Source organism: Myotis brandtii, unplaced genomic scaffold (assembly GCF_000412655.1).
Source record: "Myotis brandtii unplaced genomic scaffold, ASM41265v1 scaffold354, whole genome shotgun sequence".
In the NCBI taxonomy this organism is placed as follows: Eukaryota; Metazoa; Chordata; class Mammalia; order Chiroptera; family Vespertilionidae; genus Myotis; species Myotis brandtii.
In genome coordinates, this window is record NW_005363609.1 from 157,940 (window position 1) to 170,217 (window position 12,278).

The following is a 12,278-nucleotide window of genomic DNA, read 5'->3' on the forward strand; positions in this document are numbered from 1 at the left end:
AGAGCAGTCGGGAACTTTCTGGTACCAACTTTGTCTGGACAGCTGTTCCTCCCAGCCACCTCCCCTCCTTCAAACATGTTATGTGAAATTTTAATAAATTTTTTAAAAAACTCAATGCATTCAAATGTTTTTTCTATGTACCATTTCACCCAAGTTGGCATCATTTGGTGTTGTGCCTTTATGGTAGTACTCTCTCTTTTAAAAACATATTCATTATATGTTGACCTGTATATGCTGTGTGTATTTGTAAGTTATTATCATACATGCCACCTAAATGCCAAACATGCTTTTAAAACAGACTCAAATGCCTTTTTTAGGAAAAACAAAATGATCTTTATTTTTAAAACAATAACTTACAGGTTGAGCGAATTCTCTGACCTACGCCGTTTGCTTTATGTACAGCGTTGAAGCCTGGAACAGTTTTTCTTTTGTTTGTTTGTTTTATTTCAATATAAGTTTACAGATACGATTAATGTCAGAAACTGCATTACAGGGCAGTTCTCGTCGCACACCTCATGCCAGTACAAAGCGCCACCCAGATAGAAAACTGTCGTAAATAAAACATTTCCCCCGAGGCTGGCATAGATGTATATATTTATATATTTATATATAATTTCACAACAGCTAACAGTCAACGTCATCCATAGTCAAAACCGAAGTCAAGCTAATTAAAACTACAACACGATTACATGTCAGCGTTATACTTCCCATACAGCATTTAAAATATTTAAACTTTCTGATACATTTATAAGGTATGCCAGGAGTGAGAAAATAAAGTTTTAGCATTTAAATACAAATCACCATAGAAAACCTTCAGGAAACACAGGGAGTCCTACTGTACAGAAGTGCAGGCAGGCCCCTCCGGCCACCGGCTTTGACAAGGGCATCGGCTGGTGGCACAGCCCTGCGTGATGCACTGTCAGGGTCACAGTCACGTGACGGCCACGCAGGCATGAGAGAGGCGGGGAGGAAGCACAGTGGCACGCCTCCCCCTCGGCACGCTGCTCCTGTCTTAAGCCCCCAGGCAGCTGGGAGCCCTGCTGAAAGCAAGCACACGCATCCCAAGACTGGGCCTCACTTGGCGTTTTGCTCCAAAGCGGAGTACTCTGTTTCCGACACCCGGGAGGCGTCGATGAGTTTGGTGAGGCCTGTTTTGGCCGAGTACTTGAAGATGAAGGCCTTCATCAGCTCGTACCTGTAGTTGCGGTTGATGAAGCTGTAGAGCACAGGGTTGACACAGCAGTGCACCAGGGACAGGCACTGTGTGATGTGTAGAGCCGAGAAGAGGAAGTTCTCCAGCTGGCAGGTGAAGGGGATGTAGTGCAGGATGGAGCAGACATCCAGGAGCACCACGACATGGTAGGGCAGCCAGCACACCAGGAAGACCACCACGTAGGAGAAGATGATCTTCCGGCTGCTGTGTGTCTCCTGGTCGCCAGAGGCCGAGAGGGCTCGGGCCAGCAGGAAGTAGAAGATGGCGATGATGCAGAAAGGAATGACAAAGCCCAAGACCACAGACATCAGCTCCATGCTGATCAGCCACTCCTTGACGCTGTGCTCGGGGTAGAAGGACCGGCAGTAGGTCTCGTTGTTGGATGCGGACGTGACAGTCTTCAGGTAGTAGGTGTCGGGCAGGGACACGCAGAAAGCCAGCAGCCACACGAGGACACAGACGACACGACGAACCACCTTCTTCCTGTGGCTCGAGGTGTTGGTGAAGTAGGTGATGGACAGGTAGCGGTCCACACTCATGCAGGTGAGGAAGAAGATGCTGCCAAAGAGGTTGATGGAGAAGATGAGGTGAGAGACCTTACAAGTGAGCTCACCCATGGGCCACTGGTTATGCTGCACAAGGCTGACCACCCAGACCGGGATGGTGACCACCACCCACAGGTCGGCGATGGCCAGGTTTAAGATGTAGCAGTGCGTGTCATAGCCAGTGGTCTTGGCCTGGATGTTCACCCAGACCACCACGGAGTTGGCAATCATGCCGATCACGAAGATGAAGATGTAGATGAAGGACAGCGTGTAGAGCAGAACGCTCTTGTTGGCCATGTTGGGGCACGTCATGGTGTCGACCACGATGCAGTCGCTGCTGTTGCATGGCCAGCTGATGTCAGAGAAGTTCCCTGGTTCTGAGTAGTCGAACAGATGCAAATCCATGGTGTCGAGGGCAGCGATCAAGTGGCCTGCACAAAAAAAAATCAAACGAAAAAGATGGAAGAGAAAAATCGCTTCGATAGGAAACATTCAAGTTTCAGTCAAAATGCTTTTTCAGCACCCATACACGCAACTGTTTCACTCCAGTTCTGTAGAATTTTTAAAGAAAACAACCATAGCAGAACCCCACAAAACAAAATCAAACACACCCAGATTCTAAAGCCACATGGTGCTCAAAGACACAGTGCTTGCTTTCTCTATCTTTCCAAGGTTGTGTTTGTAAGACATCGCCAGCCTGGCTGTGCCCAGGGTGTGAAATCAGCACAATCCAGGGGCCAGAGAAATGTCAGGCAGCTGATGCGGATGGCCGGATGGCTCTCAGTGGACAGTGGAGGCGTTTCACCTACACCCTCCCAAAAATGGCAGAATTGATCTGTTCCTTACCAGTGCCCTGCTCTGGTATCTCAATGAAATTGATTCAGATTCTCTTCCAAATTTGCATTAAAAATGGGACTAGTGCTTTTCATCCGTCTGCAAAATCAGTACATAAACCCAGGTCTCCTGCCGCCCCCGTCTGCAGACCTGTAGACCCCTGGAAATGTGGTCAGCATGCCGAGCACCCTGCAGCCTGACCGAGCTCCAGGCCCGCAGACTCTGGTGTTGCTGTGTGATTCCCAACCCAGGGCGCACAAGCAGCAGCCTCAAGCGCTGGGCCAGCGCCTGGCTTCCCATCTTTTATCTGCCCAGTTGCTTCGAGAGCAATGTGTGCCAAGACCCGAAGCACAAAAATCACCACCGGCTGCCTTCCTGGAGGGGCCGACGAGTTTCTCAACTGTCTTTCCCGCTGACCTGACGTGAGGCCAACTCTGAATTGTCCCCATGTAGCACCCACGGAGGATCCAGCCCAAGATACCACTGTGCTTGGCAATGATTCCTCCACGAATTCATCAGCTATGGGAGCTGCCAGGGCCTGTCTTCTACCACTGCCCTGTCCCCCCCCCCCCCCCCCCATGGCTTCTCCTGGCTCCAGGGTGCTGTGGTGCTGTCAGCTGGGTCTGGGAGCCCTGGATCCCACTGCCTTCTCCCAACCCCACGAAGGTATGCTCAGCCGGAGCCCAAGCCTCATGCACTGGCTCTGCCCCCATGCCTTTCCCCAGGCAGCCCAGCGTTCCTCTCCCTGTGTGGGCCAGCCTTTACTGAGGGATTGCGGCACTGAGCTGACAGAGTCTCCGAAAATATACCCTAATCTTATCATTCTGCTTGGAAGCTTTCCATAGCTTCTTTTTGTCTGCAGACTGAAGTCTTCACTTTCTACACAGACACCTTTCATCCAGTACAGAGGTAGGCGGTCACTGCAGCGCCCTCCCTCCTTCACCTGGCCAGCTGTCACTCATCCTCTAAGACCAGCTCAGATGCCCCCAGGGTGCATTTGGTGCCCCTCCCCCCCCCCCCCCCCCCCAGGGCCCTGAAATCCTTCCATGGCACGGCCCTGGGCCCGCGTGACTATGAGAGGAGACGTAAAATGAAAATAAGCACGGGCCGTGGTGAGGGTTAGGTGCTGGTGCTTCCTTCTCACCTGTCCCAGGTAATAACTGACCAAGTCAAGTTTATTTGCCAAGTGGACTCCAGGTCACACATGAGAACTCCCAGGGGAAGGAAGTCAATGGTCCATCCATGGGTCAGTGCCCTGGTGGCCACGCTAACGGTATGAAGAGATAGCTGGGAAAAGCTCCCCCTGAGAACAGACTCCCGTCCTCCCCTCTGCCCTGCCCTCCTGGGATGGGATTCTGGCTCCTCACTAGTTAATATTAACTTGAGACAAGTTAACCTGTTTTCCCACTACTTCTCAGGACACCGGTGCCTTGGAACTAAAGACCCTAAAGCAGAATCTAACACATAGCACATGCTCACTAAAACTTCTCCCTGCCCTCCCCCTCCCTTTAGTGAAAAGCATACCCTTGCTTAGTTCTTGCTGCTTATTTGAAGCTGACTCTTCCAGACAAAGTAATCTGTGTCCTCGCCATGGAGACATGCAGGAGCTAACACAAAGACGCGCAGTCGGCTCACCTCCGGGATAAATGGACAGAGTCCCCGAGAAATGAGACTTTCTGCTGCCTCCCCGGACGAGCTGGCTCCTCAGCCTCAAAACCCGGGGCAGGCAACCTACCCTTGAATCCCAGTCACCAGGGGCTGCCTGCGGGCTTCTGGGAGTTCTCCCCTGTTGGGCTGTAAGAGGCAGTTGGTTCCCCTCCAGGTGACCTACCCAGGTCTCGGTGTCCCACTGCTGATGGAGGAGCTCGGACAAGCCACAGCCAGGCAACCAGACAGAGGTGGGTCGGATCCTGGGACCGGAAAGCCACTCGGCTGGTGCCTGGCTGGGGCTCCTTCTCCGACTGCATTGGCACAGCCTACAAGGCCTCGGCCACAGCCATAAATCCTGGGGTCTGGGCCGATCACAGGGGCCTTTGTTAGCCTGAGCCAGATGCCAAGTTCCCCCATGTCTTTCTTCACCCCAGGAGACACCCAGCTCACTCAGGCATGGACAGACGGACCTACTCACGGGCAGGGGTACAAAATCAGGGGACACCTGTCTCTTGTGTGCGGTCCCCAGGAAATCAGCAGGCAAATGCGTCCTTCTGGGCCCCTCCATTCCCCTGCACCTCTCGCTGCTGCCAAAGGGTTTCCTTCCTTTGCTGGCTGGGCAGTGACCATGGTCACTCATGACCAGGCACACCTCCCCGCAGCCGTCCTCTCCCGGGTGGCACAGTGGGGATCGTTCAGCAGTGGGTGGACTGTGAAGTTCAGCTGCCCTGCTGATCACTGATCATTGATCACTGATTACTGATCACCAATTAGCCCAGGAGGTGAAGCCAAAGGCCCACGTGCCTTCTTCTGGGAACCACAGTGCCCCCACCTCCGCCGCAGAAGGCTCTGGTGGTCAGAGCAGGAAGGGAAACACAGAGAAAGGAGGTGGGAAAGAGCACAGCCATCGAATCCTCCGCAGAGTCAAATGGGAAACCGGGAGGGGAAATGCCACCCAATCGCTTAGCCTTTGCCATCTCGGTATTTTTCATGCATTAAGTGTGGGAAGCCAGGGGTGTGTCCAGAGAAAAGACTATGATTTGGCCCCGTTGTGTGGTGTGCACTCTTAGCAAGGCCCGGGTGCTGAGCGTGTGTCTGGGAGGCCTGGGGTGGGGGTGGGGAGGCAGGGCAGGCTCATTTCATGTCATTACACTGACAGCGTGGACCCCACCAGAGAACAGAATCTGCCTAAATCATCGGCTTAAGTTTTAACAAGGGAGGCTCTCAGAGCCTAATATGAACTGTCTACGCAGATGCCTGTTTAAGGCCTGGCCACTAAGTGCCCAGCAAAGTCTGAGGGTGGAGGAACGGAAGGAGCATCTACTGAACCCCCTGTGGCCACGTGAGCTCCCAGACCACCTGCACGGCATCTCTGCTCCGCTCCAGCCAAAGCAGGGGGCCCCTTGTCCAGGACACAGAGCTGAGAGCCCCGGTGTACACGTGTGAGCGCCTCTGCACTGGCCAGTGCAGCTGGTCTGCTTTGCTGGGAGGCAGTGGTGGGGCTGGTAACCACCAGGACCTGGAAGCGATGCCCTCACCAGCCTCGGAATGAACCAGCCATTCTTGGGGCTTGCCTGGGTCCAGCCCCAGGGGTCCAGGGGTCACCAAAGGTGTGGACGGAGTCGGCGAAACTGCTCTTGTGAGTTTCACTTGTTTACGCTGTTCTTGTGAGTTTCACTTGTTTTGACCATACACTGCTCTTGTGAGTTTCACTTGTTTACGCTGTTCTTGTGAGTTTCACTTGTTTTGACCATACACTGCTCTTGTGAGTTTCACTTGTTTACGCTGTTCTTGTGAGTTTCACTTGTTTTGACCATACACTGCTCTTGTGAGTTTCACTTGTTTACGCTGTTCTTGTGAGTTTCACTTGTTTTTGTTCTTGCTGCACTTCCCTCAGCCCATTAGCTTCCCAGATAAGATCTAGGGAGCATCATAAGGTCAAACCTAATTATGCTAAGAGGACTGTGCCCTCTAAGCTGGGACTTGTTTGTGACTTTGCCAACAGGTCAGTCCGAGGCTTAATCCTGTATCGGCTCCCCACAGGGGCTGAAGTTTAGGAACAACTTCATGGTGTCAGTCAAAGCTACCCATTGCCTGCACCCTGCGACTCTGAGCCCACACCAAAGAGGGGCCAGGGCATGAGCCCCACTGCAGACACTTAGGCTGTCAGGTGTTCCTAAAAGGAGGAAAAAAATGGGCATAGAATAAAAGATGTTTCCAGTTCCATGACTTCACAGTGCACACATTCCTCCTCTCGAAAGATTCGCATGTTCCCAAGTGTACACGCAAGAATGTTTATTGACGTGCAGGTTACATGCTAGTAAAATCTGAAGACAAAAATGCCAATCAATGGAGAAATGGTTCAATAAATCCAGCGTATCCACTGTGGAATATAACTTAGCTGTGAAAACAAAGAGGTGACCAACTCTTATGAATGTGGAAAGTTACTATGCTGTTCAGATCTGCATACATACACAGAGCATGGTCTCTTTCGTGTAAAAAGGGGCAAACATTATGTGTATTTTTATATTTAAATGTCTGTGCTTAAAGGCACAAGAACAATCACATTACGTATAAAACTTTGGGCCAGGAGGGTGGGGCGAGAGGACAAAGCGGGGATTGCACTTTTGACACTATAAACCTCTGTATTATTTGAAACCTGACATTAAGAATTATGTAAATTTTAATTAAAAACTATGAATTGGCAGCTACAAAACAATCATGAGGATATAACGTACAGCACAGGGAATATAGTCAATAATATTATAATAACTGTGGATGGTGCCAGGTGGTTACTAGACTTATTGGGGGGATCACTTCATATGTTATATAAATGTCTAACCACCGTGCTGTACACCTGGAACTCATATAATACTGGATGTCAATGGTAATTGAAAAGTAAAATAATTACGTAAATTTTAATAGAGGCAGGAATGTTTCAGAAAACAATAAAGGTTCACATATCACATTTCTGGACCACAGACACCCAAGTGAGAACAGAAAGCAGTAAGGTCGCTGTCCCTTCCCTCTTTCCTGACACTTCCTGTGTTTTATCGCATGAGTCGCCTAGAGCCCACGAAGTCCCCGTCCCACACCTGCACTTGGACACATGGTGCGTCTGCCCCAAGGGACAGTGGCTCGTCCTGGGCCTGCAGAGGGCCAGCATCTGCCGCCCTCCCTGTCTGGGGTCTGCAAGGGCCTCGTCTACTACTGATGTCCCACATGGTGGAAGGGCTCCTCTCTGTCCCACAAGGACGTCCCTGGGGACGTGCCTCTCACTTCTCAGGCTCATTATTCTCCCACCAAGTATCCTTGGCAACCAGTGAGCAGCAGCCAGTGGCCTGAGGTATTCAGCTGCATCCAAATGCTTTGCCTAAGCTCACCCGGGGGGCTGGGGGCAAGCCAGAATCAGAGGCCTCTAAGCTTAGCGTCCCCACGGGGTGGCGATTTGTCCTGAAGCAAACTGTCCCTTCTCGGCCAACAGTCACTCCCTCCAGGATGGACTGCCAAGTGTTCAGGGTCTGGCTAGTGTTCACCTAAATCATCTTCAATATGTTTGCAATTTCCCATCACAGACCAAAAGACCCTTCCCGACTAACCCCTCAGTCCCTTCCATCCCAAATAACGTGTCCCCTGCTTCTCCGGCCTTCTCCCACCCAGGCCGGCATCTCCAGGCTGCTTCCTGGCCTGGTTTACATTTCTCCTGCCACCACATCATTCACCCTCAGACACGCCTGCAAAGTTGCCCGGCCCAAAGTAGATGTTCAATGAATCAATAGTCAATGAATCAGTAGTTCATCAAGCCCCACTGAGACCAGAGATCTGAGGCCATCACTGGAGATGGGCATCCAGAAGCAATTGTTCTGAAATCCCCACTGAGCGGAGATACCCACCCCCCCTTTTCATGCCCCCAAATGTTTGTGGAGCCTCCTCTGTGGGGGCTGTACTCTGGGGCACCGCCCTGCCCCCAAGGGCTCACCAGCTCACCGAGAGGGTCAGGAAGCAGAGGTCGGGGCCGCCCTGGAGCAGGAGGTGAGGGATTTCCACTCACGTGGCCTGTGGGGCCTTCAAGGAGAAAGGAGAGGGTCAGCGAACCTGGCTGAATAGCTGGAGGCAAGAATCAGGACTTGGTGGGGGTGAGAGGTCAGGCTGGGCCCGTCCCTGCAGAAGACACAAGGGTTTTGAGCAAGAGAGTGGCTTTGGTGCAGAGAAGGCTTCTGAGGATGGAGGTGACACAAACCGGGTAGGCTTGCGGTGGCAGGGTGCAGAGCAGGCTGGAGGCAGGACACCTCAGGGAGGAAGGCGCTCCCAGTCTCCAGTGGGGCAAGTAAGGTAAGGCAGGCCACACAGGGTCTCGGCACCTCTCAGTCACAGGGGCCCCTGGCCCTCTGGCCCTTTCAGGACCCCTGCCAATGGGGACCTTCTTTAACAGCTTCCTGCGATTTGGGACGGTGTCCTCCCAGAACTGAAGTTTGGGGAGCAACTCAGTGCTGTCCCAAGAGGCGATCACCTGGAGACTGAGGCAGGGCAGGAGAAGGGCCAGCTACCCCTCTCCCAACTCCTGCAGGGACTTTATCCGGGGGAACCGTGCTCGGGCCTGCTGTAAAAGCCCACCCCTCTAAACGGCGCCTAGATGAGGAGGATCCGCTGGGCCTAGAGAACCATTAGGCAGCTGCACATGACAGGTTTGGTTTTCATTTTGGAGATTTTTGTTACCAATCCCGCAGTAAATCTATGGGGCAGTCCAGGAAGGCTTCAGCCCCAGCAGCTCCTGTGGCCAGAGCTCACTGCGGCGGTCTGTCCCCCAGTCCCAACAAACAGAGAACAGTGCCGACTGGACCAAACACACACACACACACACACACACACACACACACAAGAGTGACCCTGAGTGACCATAGTCTACACAAGTAAAGAACTGCTCTGAATCACTTGAGAACTGGAAAAATTATAGAGAGAAAAAAAGAAGGAAAGAAAAGGCCATACCCTAATTCAAGTACAGGCCACCTATTCCAGGGGTCCTCAGTCATATATCATGTTAACTCTGGGGGAACCCTCATCCACTTAAGTACTGGGAGATAAAATGAACCTCACATCCAGAAACCCAATCTGGCCTGCTGTGCTCAGCTGCCCAACAGGGAAGTGGAGTTGCACCCAGCAAGGCAGACCCAGGGGCCCCACGTCACAAAGGCTGCCGCCTGGGTTGGCCGAGTGTAACTAGAGCCCTAATTCCCACCCAGCTTAGGACTGGGTCCGGGCAGCAGGAGGTCAGCCAGGCTGAGCCACTCACGGCGCCCGGCACACACAATGGGGCTCCCAGAAGAATGCTCCACAATCTCAGGCTCTTCTATTCAAACTGAGACAGATCCCCACAAAAGGTCCCCACGCTGCCCCTTAGCCAATAGCAGGTCAAGACCACCTGGGACAGTCACAGCTCTCCACCCTTCGGGCACTTGGAAAACACAGGTCAGCTTCCAAACCTACTCCTGGCTCAGCAAAATTTTGGCTACAAAATTATGCAATTCCCCCATCACTTTAATAACGAAGCAATAATGCCCCCCCCCCTTCCAATTCTAAATTAGTAGATTCTTACATTAAAAAGCATGCAATACCCCTGCAGAGAGCATTCAGGTAGTCCAGATTAGAGAACCATCCCTGTTTCTTTTTCCTTTTTTTTTTTTTGCTTGTCATGATTTTAATAGCAAATATGTGTCCTGGAGCTATAATTTTCTGGACTTTAAGTACAGTTTCTAAATTGCACCTGCCCACTTGGAAGGCATTCTAGTACCATTTTTGTTCCCAAGAGTAAAATTAAGTTTCTCAGTTGCCTAATTTAAAAGTGCAAATACTTTTCAGCTCCCAATTCCGCTCATGTTCTGCAAAATCACTGGGGAAAATCTCGCCCTGGAATCGTTAAGGTTGTTTTTCTTCCCGTCGGTTACTCTCAGGGTTTAGAATGACTCTCGGCCTCAGGTATGAGAAACTGCCACCAACTTCCCTGGTGTCGCCTGGAAAACAGGAACCTCCATAACTAGAATAATCACACAAAAAGCCACTGTTCCTGCGTAAATAGTTTTTTTTGTTTGGCTTTTTTTTTTTTCCTTCAATTCAGAAAGTCTATACTTGGCCTGTTCTGGGCCTGACTAGAAACCATAATACCTTCTCCATTCTCTCAGGACTTGCTGTTAACAGGGCATGACCTCACCTCCAGAGTCCCAACTCCCTTTAAGCACAGGCATGCTGCCTCGGCTATCCTTTCCAGAACTTTCTTTAAACTGTGATTGTGATGTGCTGCCCTTAAAAAAAATCACATGGGCAGCAAAATAGGCACTTTCCAATTTTCTTTTGCCTTTCCACCTGCATTTTTTCTCAATTTTTCTTTTGCTTTTCCACTCCCCACCCCTCCTACCCCCAGGAGGTTGTGGCCTCAAGCTTAGCAGTTGTGTGTACACTGGAGTGTTTATGGCAGAGACAGGGGGAAAAGAGTAAATTGTTTCCAAGCTAGAGCTCCGTGGGCAACTCTGCCTCAGAGAAGGCTGAGCGTCGGAAACGCATGCTGGTGGAAGGAAGGCAACGCTTTATCCATTAAAAATCTACAGACAGTTCAGCACAGACACCAGCAGCCTCCACTTTCTTTTCTAAGCAAGCCTATTTGATCTGGCATTTTCCTGGCATAAATAAAGGCACACAAAGGCAGCATCTGTGTTTAAAAAGAGAAGGAAAAGTTATCACATTGAGACTTTGCAGAGTGAAGTTTCAGGGGGTGTCCCTGCACCAAATACCTTCAAAAGGCTGTAAACCATTTGGGGGGTGACTTCGACTTCTGGAAAACGTAATTATTCTGTTGTGACCAAATGAATCATGAGAAAGAGAGAAAGAAAAGAAAGGAAGAAAAGGAAAGAGAGGAAAGGAGAGGAAAGGAAAGAGAAAAGAACAAGGGAGACAGTCAGTCTGACTTTTACAACTTCTCATTCCGTCTGGAAATTACAAGTCGTAGTTAACCACCCATCTTTGCCCTCACTCCAAAGTTGTTACTCTCAGATGCCCCCTCAATATTTGAGCATACTAACAAAACCAAGCAAAATGTATGTTTTACCTGGAGAGTATATTTACATGACAAAATCCTAGACTTGTGACTCTTTTCCCCAACTGAAGTTGGACTAACCTTCTGAGAGAACAAGAAATGCTCAGTTTAGATGAGCAAGGATGCCGTTAGGAGACCAGAAGGCAGGGCCCTGTGTCACATTCAGCCGCAGAGCTCCCTGGCTCCCGGGACCCAGTGGTCCCCCACGGCACTGAATGCAGATGCACTCGGGACCATCCGAGATTCTCAGCAGTTTTCTGCTCCACTTCAGGGTGCCTCTGAACAAAGTGTACATCTTTCTGGGATTGCACACGGACTGCCGATTCTGTTTGGCAGTTGATATACCAGAAGGGAAGCGGGGTGCCAAGCTGACCCTTGTGCCAACTTTGAGAAGCAGAGTGAACAGTCTGCAGTCTCCCCAAGTCCCCAGCGTATTGGAGCTTAAGTCCCCACAGCAGCAAATAAACACCAGATTCCCAAACCCAACCAACACACGGAAGTTCCTTCCACAAGTGACCTAAGAAAACTGCCTTTTTCACTCTCTGCAGGGAGAGGTGCCCCCCTCCCCGCGGTGGTAGGCACCCTGAGCGACGCAGCCATGCGACAAGCAGCGGGGCTCTCAGAAGGCAGACCTGCGCGATCGCAAGCACCCATCACAGCCCTGAGAAAGAAGCCTCTGACAAACCACTCAGCTTAGGAGCAGAAACCCTGCCCGCCGCCGCCTCCCCTCCTTCCCACCACAGCTGAAGAGGGAGCAGTTTCCTTACCTCCGCTGTCTCTCACTTAGGGCTTGCTCTCCTGGCTCCTACCCTGGCTCCTACGCTCCCTGCCTGCCTTCGGGGCTGAGCAGTTTGGAGGAACTGTGAGCTCCAGGGCTGCAGACTCACATTATATACACTGCAGGAAGGCGCCTCTAGATGGCAGCTTTGTAACCCACATCTCCTCCCTCCCT

The 12,278-nt window shown here is 51.2% G+C and overlaps 1 protein-coding gene across 3 annotated transcripts; it reads right to left on the reverse strand.

Annotated features, from left to right (window-relative positions):
• Positions 1–309: 309 nt before the first annotated feature.
• Positions 310–12,226, reverse strand: ACKR3 (atypical chemokine receptor 3). 3 transcript variants are annotated; one of them, XM_005871707.2, is made up of 3 exons: positions 12,094–12,226; positions 8,230–8,307; positions 310–2,189 (listed from the first exon to the last, which is right to left on the reverse strand). In XM_005871707.2, the coding sequence occupies exon 3, from the start codon at positions 2,161–2,163 to the stop codon at positions 1,075–1,077; it is 1,089 nt and encodes a 362-aa protein (XP_005871769.1). In that variant the 5' UTR covers positions 2,164–2,189; positions 8,230–8,307; positions 12,094–12,226; the 3' UTR covers positions 310–1,074. The 3 variants fall into 3 exon arrangements, with proteins under 3 accessions (XP_005871769.1, XP_014399632.1, XP_005871770.1); XM_014544146.1 differs by having other exon boundaries at positions 8,222–8,307; XM_005871708.2 differs by lacking the exon at positions 8,230–8,307.
• Between the last annotated feature and the right edge of the window lie 52 nt (positions 12,227–12,278).